The following is a 21,872-nucleotide window of genomic DNA, read 5'->3' on the forward strand; positions in this document are numbered from 1 at the left end:
TTGGAATTTCAGTTAATATACTGTCTGTGGTTGAAGCAAGTGGAGAAAAGCTGCAAAAAAGTTTTTGCAGATTTAAAATTCTGTCACAAATAGAGGGCTCCATTTTTTTGTTCCTTCATTACGCAACATTATTTGACTTGATTGACTTGATTCTTGAGTCTCATTGTTTTGTCGAGTGGCTTGATCCGAGTCACCAACCCAAAACTCACTGACTTGTAAAAGGGTTAATTCCTGTTGTCGCACTGTGTAACTTTGGTGGCGATTTCTGTGGTCCTCCGTCTGCTCCGCCTCAGCACCTCCACCTGGGTAGATTTTGACAGGAGGAATGGTCCAATGGCAGAACCCTAGTGATGAGAAGACTGGTTCTTTTAAGTAACCTCTGTATATAGAATATTATAGAACCAGGACAGCACCAGCACCACGGACAGCATCATGAATTTATCAATGCACAGCACAGTTAACCTCCTGATATTTCAGAGCCATGGTTGAGGACATGGATTCAAACTTAATAAACCTCAGTCAGATAAAGAATCAGGCAGAATAAATATTCAACTTCTCTGCCTCTGAACTCGCTCTGCTGATAGAGGATGGCAGGTCTTGATGGTCTTTACATGTTGCAGTAAGAAAAATATAAAATATCACCACAGAAAGAACTTATTCTTCAAAATGGCCTGAGAGGAAACAGGTAAATGGGCTACATTAGTCAATCATCAATTCAAAGCAAAATAATGATGAAATTGTCTATTTAGCACATGATGTCCACGCTCAAGTTACTGCACTTTTCATGAGAGCTCACCTTTTAACAGTCTCCTGAAAAAGACGCATTGATTAATTTCCTGGAAAATAGCCTCGCAAGGCCAGCCATCAAAGCTGAGCACATTTCAGCCTCATGTTAGAGAAGTCTGCTTTTAGTGTCAGTGAGTTCAGCTCATAATTGTGGGAATATAAGGCCAGTCAGAGCTAATCGACAGGCGCTAAAGACACACATGATACAGGAGAAATATACAGGAGCTGCCAGCTCAAGTGGGCCAAAGCTCCTAATGGATATCCACATGGGAATAAAGGGGACCTAAAAGCACTCATAGTCATGTGTCTGCGTTTGAATGAAGGACATTGCTGTACGTTCACTCGTCTGTCCGAGCCATATTGAATCTGAAGGTCACCGCGTGTCATTGAGGACAGCGCCCCCTCCCACACAACTCCCAGAAGGCCTGAAAATGGATCCCAAAGATTCATTATGTGACTGCTTTGCAAACCAAAAATCAAATCTCTGCCTCATATTGCCTCCCAATGTCCCCAATTAAAGAGCTTAAAAACAAGCTCCCAGTCAAACCAACTGCGTCCCACCAGTGGGAATAGTCTTAAATTGGCCTGATAGGAGCGGCAGCAGAGAACGCCACGTCCCTCTGATGCCTGTGTTTCTGTGACGAACAGGAAATAATTAGTCATGGGGTGGCATGGCAGGGGTCTGCAGTGAGGACAGAGGGCTGAGGAAGCAGAAACATGGCCAGACCTGAGACATCCTCACCCCACCATCTGCTGAGGAGCTGCCAGCATTACTGGCACACTGGATAATAATAGGAGCATTCACTCTTTGCTGTTAGTTTTGCAAAAATCAGATGATAGAATGAGTCAAAATATAAACACAGCACTTTTGTTTTTGCTCCCATTTTCATGAGTTGAAGTTAACGATCTAAGACCTCTTCTTTCAAATTTTGTTTCCAAGTTTGTTAAAATCAGTGTTAGTGAGCACGTCTCCTATGCCAAGATAATCCATCTACCTGACAGGCGTGGCAAGTCGAGATGCTGATTAAACAGCATGATTATTGTACAGGTGTGCCTTGGACTGGTCACAATCAAAAGACGCTCTAAAATGTGCAGTTTTATCTTGAAAAAAGATATTTATTACGCGCTGGACTATGGCTATTTCACATAAAGATACAGATAGCAGTTTTTTTCCCAGGAATGTCTGATTGGCTAACCCCAATAATCTTATCCTACACGTAATCAATCAGTCCTCATGCCTAAACCGAACGAACCTAACCAATAAAAGCGATGAGTATTAGCCAATCAGAAGCAGGGGAGGGCGGATGATGACTTTGCCCTCCTTGGAAAAAAAATCTACTGCCCTATAGACCCTGTTAGAGCTGACGTCATGATCACGTTATGATTGTTTGAACAGAGGGAGGACTAATAAAGATGATTTGGGTGACTTTTCCATTGCTGTTCTGTCGAGTTTGAAAGTGTTTTACAACGAGTAAACAAGGCAATTAAAGCTTGTCTTAGTTTGTTAAAAGAGAAAAACTTGAATTCAGTAGATGATCAGATTTTTGGTCAGTTTAATAAGTAAAGAATATTTCCTTTCTTGACATTTTGTTTATAATCTCTCAACTTTTTGTCTTCAGTGTTTTTTCACTGGCAGTAGTAGCTGGTTTTTCTTTTGTTTTGCGCTCTAATCGGAATATCTCAGTAAAGGAGAAGAAGTCACTAACATGAATTTTTTAGAAATAAACCTTTTGCATCCACAGAATAATAATCAGAGTTTTTACTTCAGCTAATAGAAACGCCAGCAAAAATAAAAGTGTTGCATTTATATTTTTGGTTCGATATGCAGCTATACTGTTGCATCTGCATGCAAATTAAAGAAAGGCCATAGTAATATAAATAACCCAAAGCCTACACATGCAACAATATTTCTATGGGGCCCTGAGGCAGAGCAGTTTTGAATTTCACACCCAGCTCACCCACACACAATATAGGCGATACATTAATGTTGTCTGTTCTGCATGTCAAAGCATTGATAATGAGTGTTTTGTGTTACACATGGCTGTGCAATAATTAGAAGGAACGGACTGACGTGATCCTAAATTAAAGCAGGTTGGTGCAGATATAAATTACAAGACTCACAGCTCAGACGCTGTTCGAAGTAACAGGGTGACATTTAAAGAGCAACACAAACCTGCCCAATAAAACACGTGCTGAAATACCTTCTTTCTCTGATTTTGTGATTCATTTGGCTCCTCTGTAACTGAGTCTGGTGTTTTAAATTGTATCTCAGCGCTTAATTCACTGGCAAAGAGAGGCAGGAGGACTGATGACTCCGCTGCTGTCTGTATTGATTTGTTGTCAAAAAAAATCTGCTGCATTGTCTCTGGATCTGCGCCAACAATTATTGTTTTTTCTCCGTCTGTTTTAGATCGTTGCAGAATTCGAAAAGAGCTGCAAAGACTCGACATGTAGAGTCCGCTGTCGCACAGTTTAACTGACAGGTAAGTCGGGGCTTAAATAATCAGAATCAAAATTAATATTCGTGTGGCTTCGTCCACAAACGCTAACACAGATTTGGTCCTTTCATGAGACTGAGGAGTCATTCTCTCATCAGATTAATAGCTTCTCCCTGAATGATCTAAAGGCTATGTCCTTGTGTTTCCTATTATCTTGTACTGTACGCACAGTCAGTGTTTGAATAAAAGCTTACCTGCATAAGCCCTCTTGTATTATTCCCCAGAGTAAACACACCTGTCCAGGTGGAGCTTTTGAAACACTATCGCCCTCAGATCAGAGCGATAAGCCTCCATGTTCAGCATAGTAGATAATACAGATTTGGCGCTCATACAGGATATGGTAAGGCTAAATTAAAGGAGCAATATGTTACAACTGACAGACAAAAATAAGTACTGCGGTCCAAATAAAGAGCTGGAGCCATAGACTGTATAATTAATAGGTTGAGATCCTATTTAATGTAAAGTTATGGTTGAAGCAAGTTGTAAACCTACAATAAAGGCTACAGAGAGGCTTGTCAGTTAAACAGCGAGGTGTGTTTCATTTTGATAAACTAGCAGCTAGAGTATTCTTGAATTAACCGCAGACTTTGCACTGTTTAATACACTGCTAATCTAATGATTCATTACAGTAAATGTGTTACAGATTTCTTCTTTGTTACAACAAGTGTAGTTTTTGTGCAACTCATCCCTCTAATCAGTTGCACCTGAACCATGCACTACAAAATGCCCTTATTCCTCCATCCAAACTCAGCCAGTCAGCAGACTCTGCAGGAGCACAGTCCCTCCACACCATTTAGTTTATCCTGTTTCATTTATTTACTTAATAAACATAAAAGTTGGTTTAACCAGCTTTATTTTTTCCTTCGTGCTGCTCTCCGTAGGCTAGGGGCATAACATATGGTAGCTCGCTGGGATCCAAACTAGGAGCCATTTGCATATTTTTTTCATTATTCCCCTAGATTTTGGTATCTTTTTGCTTTGTTTGGTTTTCTAGTGTGGTGTGGAGGTAAGTAGTCTTCTCTCTGCCTTTTCTTTGTTGCACAGTGGGGCAATTTGTGTTGAGTTTTTGAAGCAGGCACTGAGTGAATCAGCTGTACTGACTTTATTATTTTTATTATAGTGTCCTGTATGTCTTTAATAGCTGTTTTGGATTTTTAGCCATTTCATGCAAACAGTGGAATCAGATGCCGGCAGCAAATGAATGCTCCAGGTTCAGCGGACTTTCGATTTAATGGTTTTTCATTACTGCTAATGCAAAAGCACAAGTCCCTGAAATTCAAGGCTGTGCAAAAAAGCCGATTCCTGTCAGGGACTGCTCAGCTACTGACAGCTGCAATAATGATCTCGGATCATACAAGGATCATACCGCCTCAGAGAAATGAAGAGGCGATGCTCTGTTGCTCACAATTAAATGATGTTTTACTTTCTATTAACTGAATGTGCCCACTATGAGTCTGAGACTGTCTGACTCTGCCAGAGGCTGCCAGCCTGGAGGTAGCTGAGTAATTTGTGAATGCTGGCAAAAATTTATGCATTTCAGCACATTCTGCTACGTGTGATGCTGGGGTTTTTCCAGGAACAATTATTCTTTAATTGTGAAAATCAACACGTATGCCAAATAAATGTAGGAGAAGTAACTGAAGTGTTACTTGAATGATTTTTCTGGCGCTGGCTGGTGACAAAAAAGTACAACCATTAAATGGGTTAGTTGAAGTAAAAGGGATAGTTTGGACTATTTGAAGTGGGGTCATATGAGGTACTTATCAATAGTAAATGTATTACCTATTTTGGCGGACAGACCTCCAGTTTGGAGAAGCAGAGGAGTGTCTGTACAGAAGCTGAGCAATATTGCTGTGGACAGGGTCAGCAGAAATGTTATTATTTATAATTTTAGCCACCTGCAAAAAGGCCCACCTAAAGAAATCAATATTAGTCTACAGTAAGTGTACAGTATATTTAGAATATTTTTACTGCTTTACCTTGCTGTCAGACAGCCTATTCCAATGGGAAATCACTGTTATATTTCCAAATATTGCTCTCTCCAAACAGAGCAAACTCAGACTTAATATGACTCCTATGCAGCTAAAAGGAAAAATGGAAGACTAAAATATAACCTGGCAAGACAGAAGCTTTGTTCACAGAGCCATTGGAGAAGTTGTTGAATTAGTTTGGAAAGGAGCAGGCACTTTCAAAAAAACAACTCAGAACTTATACGGGCTAAGTTCAACCAATCAGATCAAACTCTTGTTGAAGCCGGTCGGGAGAAGAACAAAACCATCTTTTCCATCGAGAGAGGCCTTTAGTGCTGTTCTTTCCTCTTCTTTCAATGGAGAAATATTCCTGTTCAGGAGCCACCATTGCTTGCTCGAAATGAGTTGCTTCCATGGATGATTTTCACTGTCGACATCCAAAACCACGCCCAAATCTGCCTGTAGTCTGGGCACAAATGGATAACTTCAAGCCTGGCAAGGAGGATTCTCGCATGATCTCGCAAATCCAGATGTCTTGCAAGGAAGTAAAAAAAAGGCAGATACCTGAAAGTACAAACAGTGACACAGGAGAGAAACTAAACTTCATTCTGAGAACACCTTTTTGAGGCAGACCAGAGAGTGTTTTTGGTGGGGACCAGAGTTTGAGTCCAGCACTTACACCAACACAAACATTTTACACCAAGGGCATTAAAAATGCTCCAGGGACTGGTTGGAGTGGACTAAACAGCTGGTGTGAACACCCTCTAAAATACGTTTGGCTGCTGACCCTGTCCACAGCAGTACGTTGCTTAGCTTCCTACACTGGGACTCCTGCTGCTTCTCCAAACTGGTGATGTGCTGACCACCATCTACTGTAAGTAACACACTGACAATGGATAAGTACCTCATACAGCCCCACTTCAAATAATCTGAATTATCCCTTTAAGCTCCAGTCAGGGCATCATGGATTCACTGAGAATCTCACATGGTTTTAACTGAAATAAGCACATTATTCTGTGGATAGAGAAAAGGATCAAGATTACATGTTTCCTCTAATCCAAACACATTATGGGAAAACTTCAACATGAGCAGGCAGCACTGCGCCGAGTTTCCAATCAACCAGCTCTAGTGTTTCGTCATTTGTCTTGAACGCAGATGTGTAATATGTAGTTGTCATGACTCGCACTAGTATGCAGCCCATGATCTGTAGCTCCAGGAATGACATAGTGCTCTGTCAATTCTTTCATCTTGTAATCTAATCATCATGATCAACCATCTTACTGATTCAAGGTCATGTGTGCCTCGTCTTTGCAAAGTCTCTTACGAGCTGCAATCTAATTGTGTTTGGTCTGGTCGACAAGTTTTGACCGAGACTCCAAGAAACGTGATTTTATCAGGAGGTGTAAGAGGATATTTAATGTACCTCAGCCAGGCTTGGGGAGTAACAGATTACATGTTACAGGATTACATGATTAGAATACAAAGAAAGGTATTGGAAATTTCAACATTTTGTCTTTAACGTTAGCTGTACAGAACAACCACTAATGTTAGTTACACAGAAATCCAGTTAGCTAGCTTACCTGTCAACACCGACTATTACAGAAAAATACTGGGGGGCTGTGGGTGGTGATGCCGGTGAACAGGATGGTATGTGGGTAAAAACAAAAGCCCCAGAACAAAATAAGTTTCTGTCAGTTTACCTGAAGCTTCAGCATGAAGTGTGAATACCATACTAGTAATTTTAATACATTTGAATGTTCACAACAAATTCTATTAACATTCATTCACACATAAACAAAGAAAGGAATATCTGGACAAACTATCAGGCTGAACAATTTCACCATATTTGGTGTTGAGGTCATGCAAAAGTAACAGAAAGTTTTTAACAGGTAATTAGTAACTTTATTGGAGCACATTTTTAAAGTAACCCCCCCAACCCCGGTTACAACTACCAGATATACTACTTAAGTGAATTGTTTTTATTTGGGCAGTTGAAAGACACAATAATACAGCCCGTCCTCCTGTCTCTCTCTCTGCTCAGGCCCTACTTCACAAATGGACGGCTGCCAAATCACGCTGTTCGCCAACTTGCTGTTAGCTTATTAACATTGATAACTATTTATATACATGACCCCAAGACACAGATAAATGTTCAGCTGGTGCAGTAGGGGAATTGCTCAGCAGGCTTCCTGCAACATGGCGACACTTTGTCTCTGCAAGTGTGTGATTTCACTGCGTCAAAGGTTGCCGAAAGTTTCAAGAGAGCGACTTTTCTGCTTATGGGGGAGATTTAAACTCTCGTAGCTGCAAGTCAGCATTGACATCAGCACCAGCGCAAATTGGTTTGTCACAGAAACTGATGATAATCAAAATATTAACACCAGATAAAATCTTAAAATGGCCATCAGAGTTTGTCCTGCTAGGAGACAAGTCAGAGGACTGCAGAGTGCAAAGAGCACACGGAGTTTATCCTCTCTTCTCCTTGTCGGTTCAAAGAGCAGAATCAGTGAAATGCTAATCAGTTTGAGGAGGAGGAGGCCCAGCAAATCTGCTGTGTCCTCTAAAATGATCTTGGTATCACTTGGCCATGATGATTCCAGTCTGTGAGTTACTGGACGTAGGCGAGTACACGCCTTAGCAAGAGAAGGCGGATTTATGACCCGCTGTGACAGAGCGCAGAGGTGTGTACAGCTATTCTGTACAGCAGCAGTTAAAGATGGGGATTTATTGAAGCCAGTGCATCTCAGCAGCTTTGTCCTACACACACACACACACACACACACACACACACGCACACACACACAGGTACATTTCCACTCCACATCATGAGGCACCCAGTCCTCCGACTTTACAGGTAGAATAAGAGGGATTTGTCTGAGCTATTTATGAATGCACCAGTTATATATATTTTTGTGTAAATGGAGAAGCCTGGTCTTGTTAATTGTTTCCTTATTAAGTTACACAATTCTATGCATCTTAAGACTGAGACAACATTATGCAAAAAAAAAGACTTCTAGCATGGCAGAGACAAACACTCAGGTGTCAGTAGCCAACAATGCTATTTGCAACCAGGGTGTAAATAGCTACATTGGTTAGTTTCACCTGCAGGTCTGGTGCAAGCAGTGAAAGAGAAACAAAAGCCTTAAAGGTGCTACAAGGAGTTTTTAAAGTGGTAATAAAACAGTCTCAAATTATGACCAATGCCTCTATATGACCTGCATAAGCAAACAAGACTATTAGCAAGAACATTTCTTCAAAGTTGTTCTTAATGTTTGCTGCCAGGTTGGAGTCTTCTTGAAATCAGAAGTATTAATGGGCAAAGTTTCAGTGAGCAGGACGTTAGCCAGTTAGCCAGGCCAGGGCCAAAATCAACAAAATATGAGTGTTCCTTGTAGTGCCTTCAAGTCGTGGCCCATAAACTTAAACGATGAGCTCAGAGACGAGTGACTCATTTTGCATTACACACAGTCCTTATTTTCCAGCGTTAATGTAAAAATATTGGTCAGTGCAGCTTTAAGGCAGATTAATTTACAACTAGAAACAGCCTTGTGGACCGTCTCTGCAGCAGTGGTGCAATTTGGCTTCACCACCTCATTGGGGACCGGGTTTTTGTGCTGAGCGTCTGGACTGCGCACAATCTAAAGAGACCCCCAGTGCCTTTCATGTGACCGAAGGCCCTCTGTTTTTCCATTTTTAACAGTGACATTTCCTCTGAGTCTGTGATTTCACAGAGCTGCCCAGGAGATCTGAAGGAAAGAGAGGGAAAAATGACGGCCGCAGAGACAAAGTAAAGAAATAGAGTCACGCTGACCAGTTTCAAATGGCTCTGTAAAATGAACTGTAAAGTGATCTTCATCTCATTATGTAATGTACTGGTTGTGCAATATGAGCAGACTCTATTTTGTAACACAACTGCACTGTTGTCCCACAGAAAGACAGTGTATAAAGTGATGAGAGTGCAGTGATAGTTATGAACAAAGGTGCATTAGTTTTGAGATGTTAGACAGGAGTCAACACTGTCTGGGATCGTCTCGCAGCAGCGCTGAAGTGAGAGACAGAAGGCAAGAACAAGTCTGAAACATTGCCGTGCACCGCTGATTCTGCTTTCACAGATTGCAAACCTTTCCCACCCACCTCCTGAAAGCAAATTTATAACATACACCAGCAGTAACAACAACACAGATGGTTTTGTCCCAGCGAGGCAGCTCCGAGCGGTTAATCTAAATACGAACACCACATCAAAGCAAAAACACAGCCAGCCTTCAGGAGTCCACGCTGTCTATCATGTGACATTTCATACTGCTTAAATGCCAAACGCACACTCTGCCAGTCTGAGGTGACGTTGTCTTGAAACCTCTGAGGCACATGAATTACGCAGAGCGGTACAGTACAGAGAACAAATTCAGTTTGCGGTTTCATCCCAGATACGTGGGCCCTGGTCAGACAGGCGTGTAATAGTCGCACAGACCTCACAAGTGTGCCTCAGCGAGACTCGGCTGCCAAATCAGCACTTTTTGAATTGGCACAAGAAGACGGGGAACATAACACCCACTAAAGCATTAGACCTGATTGTTTATTAACACTGTACAGCGGTACAACAAGGGAGAGGGCATGACTTTTTCTAAATCTGGTCATGACACAACAAGCTTGTAGTTTTCTGGAGTTTGCTAAAATTATAATCTCTTTATCACAACATTCTTGAAAAGGAACTGAAAATAGTGTCAGACTGCATTTGTATCCTACTTGCCAACTTTAAGCCCTCAAAAATAAGGAGGTAGAGTTCAGTGTAAATGTTTTTTGGAAATTGGAAATGTACAAATTGCTTTATTTATTAGCAGATATCAAATAACAACAAACACTAAAGTTTATTGTCATGTATAATGCAGGGCTGCAACATCTACGAAATGTCAGAAAATGTCCATCCAAAGTTCAAGGTAATGTCATTAAATGTCTCACTTTGTCAGTCTAAAAGATATTCAGTTTATATAATAATAAAGAAAATCAGGAAATCTCCATATTTGAGAGGCTGAAAACAATATTTCTGCCATTTTTTCATGAAAAATAACTTTAATGATCAATCAATTACCAAAATAGTTTAATAGTTTAACTCTGTTTTACCACTTGGCCACACACATATGACTGAAAAACTAATTTTATATGTGTTTAAGCATTATTTTGTGTGCTGCAGCAACTTTTGCATCATGCAGCAAAAACAGAATTCTGTTCTATATTTGCTGAATGCTGCAGGTCTGCTGCAGCTGCAACATGCTGCATTCACATCTGGTATAAATAGAAGAAGTCCACTACCATTCTGATTAATGTATTTTGGTGGCTGTAGATGCTTTGCAGCAGACATACACAAGTTGTGCTGCATACATGTTGCATGTGGTGTAAAGTGGCAGTTTGACGAAAATATAAGGGAAACATTAGCCTGAGTGTTTTTACGCAACTGGGCATGGGAATTCTTCTTTCCAGGTTCTCTGACATTTGCTTGATTTCTTTCTCTGAGTATTTCCCATTTCTCGGTCCATCGCTCACTGAGGAGAGTGGGCTTTTACACACTGTGCAGTACCAGAAACAGGTTGTGTTAACAAAAAGTAAAAAAGCTGTGAAAATTTGTCATGAATCAGGACAAATAGAGGAGAACTGTGACCCCGGAAAGAAACCAGGAGACGGCAATGAAAAACAGTCTCCTGGGAAAATTGGTGTTGGCAAGTATAGTTTGTATGATTGATGATGAAATCAATCAACAAATCAAGTCCTTTTATGTTGAGAAAAGATAATTAGTTTGTAACTGGAACACAAAACCTGACAAACAATTATATGCATGTAACTTGTCTTATGTGGTGTATTAGCACAGGTCTAGTGTTCATTAACAGGACTCTGCAGTCTCTCCGTCTTGTCATTTCTCAGACACTACGTGGTGTCAACTTTCACTAAATTTGGCAGGAAGATGCATCTTCACTAACTGCGGGGTGGCACTGATTCGCCTGTTGTGGGAGCTATAAAATGTAATCAAATTTTGCACATAAGCTTGATATCCCAAACACAGCTGTAGAAATTCTGCAAAATTGGAGGAATGATGCATTTTGGCACTGTGTGTTGGCTTCTGCGGCAAAATGTTCACTGACTGTCCTGAGAGAGACTCTATAGTGTTAGAACAGATCATATTTCAAACTCAAAAGTGCTATTTCAGACACTACCAGCCAGCTTTGGCAAAACTTGAGGGGAGTTACATTCTTGCACTGAGTTCTCAGGTTAAAAACGGTTCATATATTAGCTTGATGAGGTTGTTAAGATCAAATGTAAAACTCCATTTGATAAAGATCTGACTGGATGTTTATTTAATCCAGCTACAAGAAATGTACACAATAACTCCTGTACAAAGAGTCCCGCAACAAATACTACTCTAATGTTATGGTCATATTGTACTGTGTGTTAGTTTTGTTTTGGGTGAAGTATCTGGCACTTTAGCTGATAAATGTTCCACCACGTTCACCAGCTAGTTGCTTTTCTGTCTACTGTTTGGTGCTGTGAGGGTCGTGCACAGTGTTTTTGCTGAAAACAGCTGATTGTTGGGTCAGGAAACAGCGTCAATGAGAGTGGTGACATTGTAGGCTGTAAAACCAAAACAATGAGCTGAAAGAGGTTAAAAGGCAAGCATAGAATAACGTAACGTAGAGTTGAGGAATTGCAGATCAAGATGATAGTTGTCTGTGGATTCTTCACTTTAAGTGATTCCTTTCACACAACAGTCACATAATTCGTTAAGAGAAATACTGATTAGTACTTAATCTGCTGCAACATGATGAACTGCAACCTAGAACATACCACAGAGCTGCTTTAACATCTCTCTTGCAGAGTCAAAATAAACTGCACATTTCAGTATCAATTTAAAGGACCAGTGTATAGAATTTATTGGCATCTAGTTGGTTTCAACAAAATTAAGGTATTACAATATATCTGGTCATTAAGATATCTGAGCAAAGGGGAAAGTGAGCAGTGAAGCTGTCGGTCTGGGAAGTAAATGTACAGTTTCGGTTACAGTTTGTCAGTGTATAAAGGCTGCAGCTTCTTAAGATCAAAACAGAGCGGCTACTTGAGGGAGGGCTATCTGCAGCGGAGCAGAGTTGATTTGAGCCATTTTGCACAAGTTTTGCATAAACACCGTAAAATGTCAGGGAGGTATGAGAGCATGGAAAAAATAGATACCACCCAAGCCTAGTATCTAGCTGTGAGGTTGGAGATTGCAAAAAACTCACCTTGCTCACCCTCCCCTTCCAAGTGTGTGGACAAAACGTGAAAGGCCCTCTCTACAGCCAGTGTTTGCTTTGTCCACTCCGGGCTACTGTACAATCATGGTGGTCTCAGTAAAACAACAAAACGGCTCATTCTATGTCAACAGAAAAATGACGATTCTTATTTTCAGTTGATTAGAAACTAATGAAAACATACTCATGATTATTATATTCCATTTCTGCCATATTCTAACAATAAATCCTTGTAAATCTAACACACCGATCCTTTAGGCTTTTTACCTAAAGTGATCTCTTTGATTAAAATATCACAGTTCAGCCTGGAATGGAGACGATGACTGTCCCAGTGTGTCCTGAGGGAACAGCACCCTGTCATCTTGCTGCAGAGCAGCTCTGTACAGCCTGGGTTTAGCAGGATGTCAGCTTCCCTTAACTCTGCCCACATCTGACATTTCTCCTATTTTTGCAAGTCGTGGACGGCGTGGAGGTTAAACCAGGCCTCATTTAAAGGACAATCTGCATCAAGGTTTGTTTTGTGCTGTTTGTTTTACTGTGCTATTTGCTTTGTTTGCCTTTGTGACTTCTCTGAGTGGGCGGAGTGCGACGGAACAAGAAGCTGCAGCGGCTGCCAGGGGCAAGAAGAGGCAGGACAGAGTTGATCCCCAGAAATAAATAGCCCAGAACATGATCCAAACCTGCAGCTGAATATTACATGAGAAAACTGCTCAACAACTAACTGCCCTAACTGGCTTGTCTTACTCAATCTCAACAAGTTGAAAGTCTCAGATCAGACAGTGATCGCAAAGTACACTTGGTTCTCTAAGTATTCCCCCGTGGAGCACTTCAAACGGACAGTATTTCTCCAAAATGCCATTACAGCGACTTACAATGAGACCTACGAACCCTCAAATGGCTACTGAGAGCTGTCCTAATTTGCAGATGTCAGCTATCAATCAGCTTTTAGGAATATAAATAGGTTTCGTATTTATAGAAATTCTGTTTGCAGAGCAGACTCTTGTGCCCCCTTTAATGAGCGTGCAAACAGGAAAGCCGTGTCTGAAAATGTAGGGCAGGACAACACAACAAGAGTTTGATGCTGACAAAAACAAACTCTTCAAACCAAAGCTTCAACGAGATGAGACAAATAAAAAAAACAACACAGAGTCTGCAGCCATGTTAGCGGCTCTGTGAAGCCGTGATCACGCTCACAAAGAAACATGTTGATGTTTTACCATTGACGTATTACAGGATATCGGACTCAAAGATTGCTCACCCGGCACAAAAACCTAAAAAAGTTTTCTAGCCTCCAGGTTAGTTTCTGTGCCATTGACTGGGCATCGGTGTTTCTCCCACTATCCCCTCTATCTTGAAATATTTTTGGAAGTACTGTACAGAGAGTCACAGGTGACCTTGTTTGTAGTTTGAGTTGTCCTGTCAACAGTTTTACAGATGTCTCTACTTGTCATGGTTCGGGGTCATTGCCAGTTTTATTTTGTAGTTCTTGCCTTCCCTTTTTTCTTTGTCTTTTTCCCCTCTTTTTTGACTGCTGGTCGTTTTCATCTGCCCCTGATTAGTTTCCCTCTGCGTTTACTTGTGTTGTATCTTTCTGTCCTTAGTTGGCAGTTCATCACTGTGCTTTGTGTTGTGTGTCTCAGCCACTTTCTGTGTTTTACATGTTTACAAGGACTTTGCCTTCCATTTAGATTTTGGATTCTTTGCCTGCTTTTGTTACCTGTGTTTGGACTCTCTCTGTGTTATGTAAGTCTGCTGAATATTTTCATTTGGATTAAATCACTTTGAACTGTTTCTGCTCAGACTGAGCCTGCATTTCTGTCAGTGTTTTTGTTTGCTACTTAGCTCGATGAACTGCAGTGGGTCAACTACACTCCCCCAAACAATGTCTTTGTCCATCAGCGATGGGTCAGTGTGGACAATGTCATATGCCTATTTAATAGACATCACCCAAGCCTAGACTTGAGATTGACAAAATAAAACAGGAAATTACCAACAAAAACCACAAATTATGATGATTACATCACCACAAGTGGCCACTGAGACTAAGTGGTAGCTGCAACAGGGAACCATATCCAGTTATCCTTATACATTCATGTAACAAGCTGATTAGTGCTAAACACAAACCAGCTGAGGTTGAGGGGAGAAACATCAGTTTTGCATGTAGCTGGCTGAAACTATAGAGTTCTGCAGGGATGATGTATTTTTGTAGGCCAGCATTGAAGTTAGCGTTGCTCTGGTTCTCTCATTAAAAATTCAGTGGCATTTTTCCAATGAAATTTGGATTATTGCACAAAATAAGCAGTTTATGATACTTGATGCATAAAAAAGAAGTAAAAAGCTAACGCACCATGGTTGCATGCCTTCAGTGTAACCATGACTAAGTGACTGGTGTGACATTTAATGTCTGCAAGAACCTATGTAATCTCATGCAGCCATGGTTAGCAACCTCCTTTTTAATGACAAGTAAAGTTCACAAGTGGGGTAAAATCTCTTAAGCTTGTGTTAACCACAGACCAGGCATCTAACCAAAAACCCATTTAAACAACCAATGGACTACAGACAAGGAAACTGGAAGTGTAAAAATACCAACTCATTCACTGGATAAATGGTACACCATCTAATAGCGGTCATATTAGAAGAAAAGTAAGAGGATCGCCCAAGTCATTAGGATTCATCATCTGGGAGTCATGAATTTTAGATCAATCTGTGGATTAGATCTTAAGATATTTAACTGGAAACCTTCGACTGACTGGTCATGCTGGGTGAAAATCAATTAAAGTTAGTAGGATTCATCCTACGGGCACCATGAATATCCAGACTAAATGTTGTGGCAATATATCTAATAGTTGTTGAGATATTTCAGTCTGAACCAAAATGATGGACTGACTTGAGCGACCAACCAACAGATTCACACTCCCAAGTGTCATGCATGAATGTGCAAAAAGAACCCACAAGGAGCTGTCGTAGGCATCTGAACTTTGCTTAAGGTTCTTTAAGTCATTTCACCTCTGATCCCAGAGGCTTCTTCAGTTTCTCAAGCAAACTGAAAATGGTAAAATTACTTCAAAAACTTTAAGCAAAGCCCAGTTGCCTGTGACAGCTCCTAGCAAATCCCATGACCTGGATGACTGAGAAACACAGAAGCGTGATGAAAGAGAGATTGAGATTGAGAGTGGAAGCGATTGGGAGCTGGGGATAAGAGGAGGTTTGATTACAAAAGAAAAGCCTGGAGGTACTCATTAAAAAAAAAACAAAAAAACAGAAGAAATGCATGTGAACTAGTTGCTTTTACTCTGCGTGAACTAACTTTGAGCTCGCTCTTGTTAAGTGTGAACTTGCACACTGTTGCCCTGGAACCACAGCATGGCCAAAAGGTTAAGATTGAAAGCTCACTCTTGAAATCATAAAATCTATTTCTTGTTTTCTTGCCAGCTGAGACATTTCCATGACAACCCGACTACTGCAGTGGAAGATCGTGTGTCATGATTGAAAAGTCCAGACCAGAGTGATGAGTGTGTTTTTGTCCACTGCCATTTCAAGGTCAAGGATGAACTTTCAATGTCAACTGTTGAGCCAATATGAAAAGGATGTCCTTGATCAAAAGCGCTGGCACAGCTATTGAGTCGACCTTGTGATGACTGTTTTCATCCAAAATGAAAGGTGCTTTGTTGGATTTGTTTGGACCACGCTTTAGAGGCGGCTGCAATCGTTTTTGTGTTCCCTGCAGTGTTTCCTGAAATTGGGAAACAAGACACTAGTAGCGGCACTAATGACCGGTGAATCTGGCCCAAACCCTGGGTAAACAAGCGCCTCGAGTGGCCCTGGCTTCACTTTCATTCTTCAAAGCGAAATTGTGGAGGCACATCAAGGGGACCAAAGTGTCACTGCTGATTTGAAGCCTCTGCCACAGCAGAGTCAGAGGCGGGAAGTGTCGGGGAGGAGTGTCTAGAGAGCGCAGGGGGATGCCAGTCTGATAAAGAGTTGTGTGGGGAGGCCCCCAAATCCCTTTTTATATCTCCGCCTCACAAGCATGCAGGGAAAGTAGCACGCAAGCCGGAGGGATGGAGGGGTGGTGGAGTAAAGATCAAAGCGAGATGGAAATCAAAACAGAAATCCATGCGAGCATAAGAAAAAGACAAATACTGTAGACAGACATCAGCCTTTTTCCCCTTTTTTTCCCAAAGCAGCTGACTCGGTTTATATGATCGGCTTGTCGAGGGAAGACTGCGTTAGCTGCTGCATGACAACTGAAGCACAAAGGATTTCTACCAGCTACAGACATACACACAAACACAGCTGCCGTGGTTCCCCCTCCTGTGACTGGGTGAGCCGAGTGCATGGACTCCCTGAGAGCTGCGTCTGTGTATCTGAGGAGCAGGAGGTGCAGGAGCCAGTAAAGCTCTCCTGACAGGTCTACAGTAAATAAACTTCTGACAGCTTCTCCTGCTCCTATGGATCCATTTCACCCTGTGCAGCCATCAGTTTTCCTTATCACTCCCGTCGCCACACTTTTCAATTACACTCTTACAAATAAAAGAGCTAATAGACCTATAAAGGGTTCTTTGTCTTGTCTCCATAGGAGAGCCTTTTATAAAGGTTCCACTTGGAACCTTTCAGGACCCTTTTCCACCAACAGGGAACTGGAACTGTTTTTGTTTAAGCACCTACTGTTTTTTCACCAAAAATGAACTGGTTCAGAGCTTGAAAAGTCAGTTCCCAACTGGAACCAAAACATAGCAGGTTTTCCTTGGGAACCAAAGTGGGTGTGTCACATTCTACAGATTGGTGTGCATTGGAACCATTCACAATGGTTCCACTCAAAGCTGGTGGAAATGCATGCAAGGTTACAAGAATCTTGAATGGAACTGGTTCAAGAACCAGAGCTTATTTGGTGGAAAAGGGCCCTCAGAAAGTTCTATCTCAAACCCAAAATAAAGAGTTATAGCTAGAACCATCTGTGAAAGGTTTCACCCAGAACCACTTCTGAAAGGTTCTACAAAGAACCTTTTTACAGTGTAATTATTCCACACAGTACGATCTCTGGGGGTTGTATTAGCAACCATTCCAACTTCCAGGGGTGCTAACAAGAACCTACTTAAGGTGTTCTACTGAGAAGCTTTTTATAATCCAAGCAATTTATCTAGAACACATCCAGGGGGAGTTTTATCTAGAGCACTCATTCAGTGGGTTCTACAAAGAACCCTTTTAGATATCAAGGCTTTACAGAGAACCCACTTGTATTGACGAAAGAGTTCTCAACAATCCTTTCTTCCAAGGGTTCTTTGGATGAAAAGGGTTCTTAATGCAACACACATTCCTACAAAGAACCCATGACAAGCCCTCTCTTCAACAAAGGTTTCCTCAGAAACAAATTCTTCTGGGTAGAACCTTGGAACCCTTATTTCTAAGAGTGTAATAGGAGGTGATATAATTTTTTATATGTGTGTGTCTTGAGGCCAAGGTCAGAGAGCTGCTGTCAGCTCATGTGACTACCTGAAGTGTGTTCATTTGCACATTCACTCATACACACTCATCCTGCGCCGTGGCTCCTCTCTGGCCGTCAGCGAGGGAGGGGCAGAAGGGGGTGTCAGTGGCTTTATTGGAGCCATCAGGCATGCAGTGCACCACACCATTGGCCCTCGGGGTGCCCTGCGAGGGACACTTGCTCTTTTCTGACCTATCGCGCGAGTAAATGTTAAAATGAGGGGGAGCAGACGGGGCTTCTCATTGACATTCCTGCTGGTTTAAATGGAAATGTGGCAACAAAAAAAGAGGCTGCACCCATGGGTGCTGTCCTATAGCCAGGGATGAGTGTGCCGCTCCCTGGCAGGCGAGTCAGATGTCGCCCCCGTTGCCAAAAGTCCCTCACAGCCAAAATGTAACACATGACTGGAAAAAACAAAAATGTTAATCTGGTATTCTGTATGGAAGCCAGTGAAAAGACAGCAGCCTACAGGGATGGATGGCAGCTCCAGTTCTTTTGACATCCAGACTGTCAGTAATGATATGATTATTTAAAGGTACAATCAGTAGGATTTGTTGATTTATTGTTGGGTCTCATTCTCAGAATGTCAAATGCTGATGTTTTGTGTGGGTAAAGTGTTCCCAACACAGCAAAATAATGAGAAACACAGACAGAGGGCAGAGTCTCTGCAGATACAGACACCACCACACATTTCTAGTGGCTCATGAGAGATAATTTAAAGAGATAACGTTTAAATGAGTCTATACATTGTTTTTTTTTAAGGAAAATGCTGCCTATTATGCCTTTCATTAACAGAAAACACATTAATATTAATATATACAATTCTTCAACTTATTTCTGGAATATGGTCCCAAATAGGTCTTATACCCATCAAAAAGATCCAACAATTAGTCTTAAAGATGTGATCTGATGAATATGCATCCTTTTGACGTCCAGACTGTCAGTAATTATATGATTATTCAAAAGTAGAATCAGTAGGATTTGATTATTTATTGGCAGGTCTCATTCCCAGGACATTAAATACTGACGTTTGGGGCTGATAAAGCATCCCAAAGGTAGCAAAATAATGAGAAAATAAGGAAACACAGGCAGAGGGCACAGTCTCTGCAGATACAGCCAACACCACATACTTGTAGTGGGTCATAAGTGAGGATTTAATGAGTCTTTCTTCTTTGTTTTTTGGGAAAATTGTGCATATTATGCCTTTAATGTTAACCATTATTTGTCTGGAGTGAGGTCCCAAATATACCTCATTCCTACTAAAAAGATCAAATAATAAGACTTCAAGGTGTGAGCTGATTAAAAGGCCCTCTTGGGTATTATTTTCTATGTATATAGGCTTGGATACATTTGATTTTCTTAGAAAAATACATGTTTTCAATAATATTTAGAGGATTTATTGTTGTGTCTTACTACCAGGACATCAAATACAGATGCTTTGGGTTGGTAAAGGATCCTGAGCGGAGCAAAATAATGAGAAAATGAGGAAACACAGGCAGAGGGCAGAGTCTCTGCAGATGCAGCCACCACCACTTCTAGTGGGTCATAAGTGATGACTGAAAGGGATTATGTTGACATGAGTCTATACACTGTGTTTCCTCAGGAAAATGTTGCATATTTTCCCTTTAAAGGTATAATCAGTAAGACTTGTCCGAGCTCTTAAACGCACCAGAATGATACCAGGACGTCAAATACCAACGTTTTGGGTTGGTAAAGCACAGCAAAAATAATGAGAAAATAAGGAAACACAAGCAGAGGGAAGGGTCTCTGCAGATACAACCACCATCACACACTTCTAGAGTGATGATTGAATGGATTATATTGATATAAATCTTTGCTTTTTTTTTTAAAGGAAAGTGTTGCACATTACGCCTTTAACAAACACAAAACACATTAATGTTCTCCAACTTATATCAGAAATACGGTTCCAAACAGGTCTCATACCCACTAAAAAGATCCAATAATTAGTCTTAAAGGTGTTGTCTGATTATTATGCATTCTTGAGGGTTGTTCTCTGTCTTTAAAGCTTTGGTCAGATTTAGTTTTTTTTTTCGGAATAAAACATATTTTCAACAAGTATTTAGAAGACAATCGTGCCTGCAACCCAAATGCCCACAAAGGTCAGGGAAATCAGTGCATGCTGCATACATCACCCACCTATAGTCGACACCACAGTTCCAACAAAATAAAAAGCTCCTGTAAAATCCCATCGTGGCCTCAGAGCATCAGCCCGGATCCCGGCGGCGATGGCAGCCTCGTACTCCCGCAGGAAGGAGTTGAGCTCCTGCAGGCTGATGTTGAAGGTCTCGCTGAAGTTGAGGAGCGTCCCGTTCCAGCGGCCGTGTGCCCGCAGCTCCGAGGGCCTCTCTATGGCCGAGAAGACCGCAGCGCCGCACAGCAGGTACAGGATGATGAGGACGGCGAGCAGCGCGAAGCGGCCGTTGTCCTCGTTGAGGTGCAGGGAGCGGCAGCCTTGCAGTCGCTGGCCAGGCATCATCCAAATTTCAGCACCACTCGCGCGTCGGACAGCGACAAGCTCCACATCGGAGACGGCATTCACTCGTCTGCAGGTGTCCTCTGGAAGTCCCTCCTGTCCTGCTGCGCTCTCACAGTCACTGCACTTCTTCTACAGGCAACATTTCCTTTACTGATCCCGCCACGGTGTCCCATGGTAGTTATGAAGTGATATGATCTGTGGCTGAGAGGCAGAAAAACGCTCCACTGGTGTGTGTAAGTGTGTAGATCCACGGAGGAGTTCATTAGAAAAGCTGCACAGTTTCATCATAGAGACATTTTGTTGTGCCAATGCAGTTGAAGTGGACTGCAGCTTAAATCCAAGCGGACGCGCTCCTTTGTGCAGAAGCAAGCAGTGGTAGTAGCGCGAGTATCCTCCGGGTCCCCTGCACCAAAATGTTTCCACGATGACGCGTGAAATTATGCAAGTTCCAGATGTCGCAGGAAACCCCCGTTTCCAAATAAAGTGATCTATCCTTAGGGTTCCCTGGTCTGGAGAAGAAGAAGTGTGGAGCTTCAGCTGTCATTTAGTGGCACAGCGTATCCCTCTCCTCGCTTTAAACAGCAGACTTGTATCCCACCGCTGCAGAAGGAGCACAGCGGAGTGAATAAGACGTGTAGGTTGTGCACTTGGCTGAGGAACAGGAGTGTCCCCGTGCGTCCTCGGAGTGGAGGTGGTCCTCAGATAACAGAAGCTTCCCATTTCCACTTGAGTGCAGCCGTGTTACCTTGTGCCATGCGCACTGAGGAGACTCTGCTCGCTGGGAACTGGACTCAGTAGGACAAACAAAGGCGCATGAGCTCGCCTGCTTAAAGGATTTCTATAAAAGATTCAACACATCTCCACCAGGCAACCCAGAAAGATTATTTGGATGGAATCCCATTGTACTCACCAACATTTTCAATGTATTACATATTTTTTCGCAGTAAATGTAACGGATTGCAATTGCATTTATTTTCCCCACCAGGCGTAACTTTGGAGGGGTTCATGCAATCCTTTCCGTGTGTGCATGAGTGAGTGAGTGTGTGTGCGCGTGATCACTGGACCTACAGCTTGTCTGCAGTTGATCTGAAATACTACTGGACCATCAGCCTATTTTATTTTGTGCACATTCACCACTGTATGCTGAAGGACCTCCATTATCCTGAATGTTATATATTAAATCCTTCAAACTAAGAATGACCACTTGGACTCAAGGTTGAACTGATGGGGGTCACAGGTCAAGGTCACAGTGACCTCAATAGACACATTTTTGGCCATAACTCAAGAATTAATTATGTCAAAATTACACACAAATGTCAAACGGGATAAAATTATGAGGTGGTGACATTTTATATCTAAAAGGTC

The 21,872-nt window shown here is 41.8% G+C and overlaps 1 protein-coding gene across 1 annotated transcript in view; it reads right to left on the minus strand.

Annotated features, from left to right (window-relative positions):
- The window catches only part of kcnk12 (potassium channel, subfamily K, member 12), a 34,641-nt gene extending 13,399 nt beyond the window's left edge, over positions 1 to 21,242 (minus strand). The window contains exon 1 of the mRNA XM_084735959.1: positions 20,168 to 21,242. Coding sequence (XP_084592085.1) covers positions 20,168 to 20,507 — 340 coding nt within the window. The 5' untranslated portion in view covers positions 20,508 to 21,242. The remainder of the gene's footprint in view (positions 1 to 20,167) is intronic.
- Between the last annotated feature and the right edge of the window lie 630 nt (positions 21,243 to 21,872).

The sequence above is a fragment of the Lutjanus erythropterus genome, chromosome 14, assembly GCF_056507025.1.
Source record: "Lutjanus erythropterus isolate fLutEry1 chromosome 14, fLutEry1.hap2, whole genome shotgun sequence".
Lineage (NCBI taxonomy): Eukaryota > Metazoa > Chordata > Actinopteri > Lutjaniformes > Lutjanidae > Lutjanus > Lutjanus erythropterus.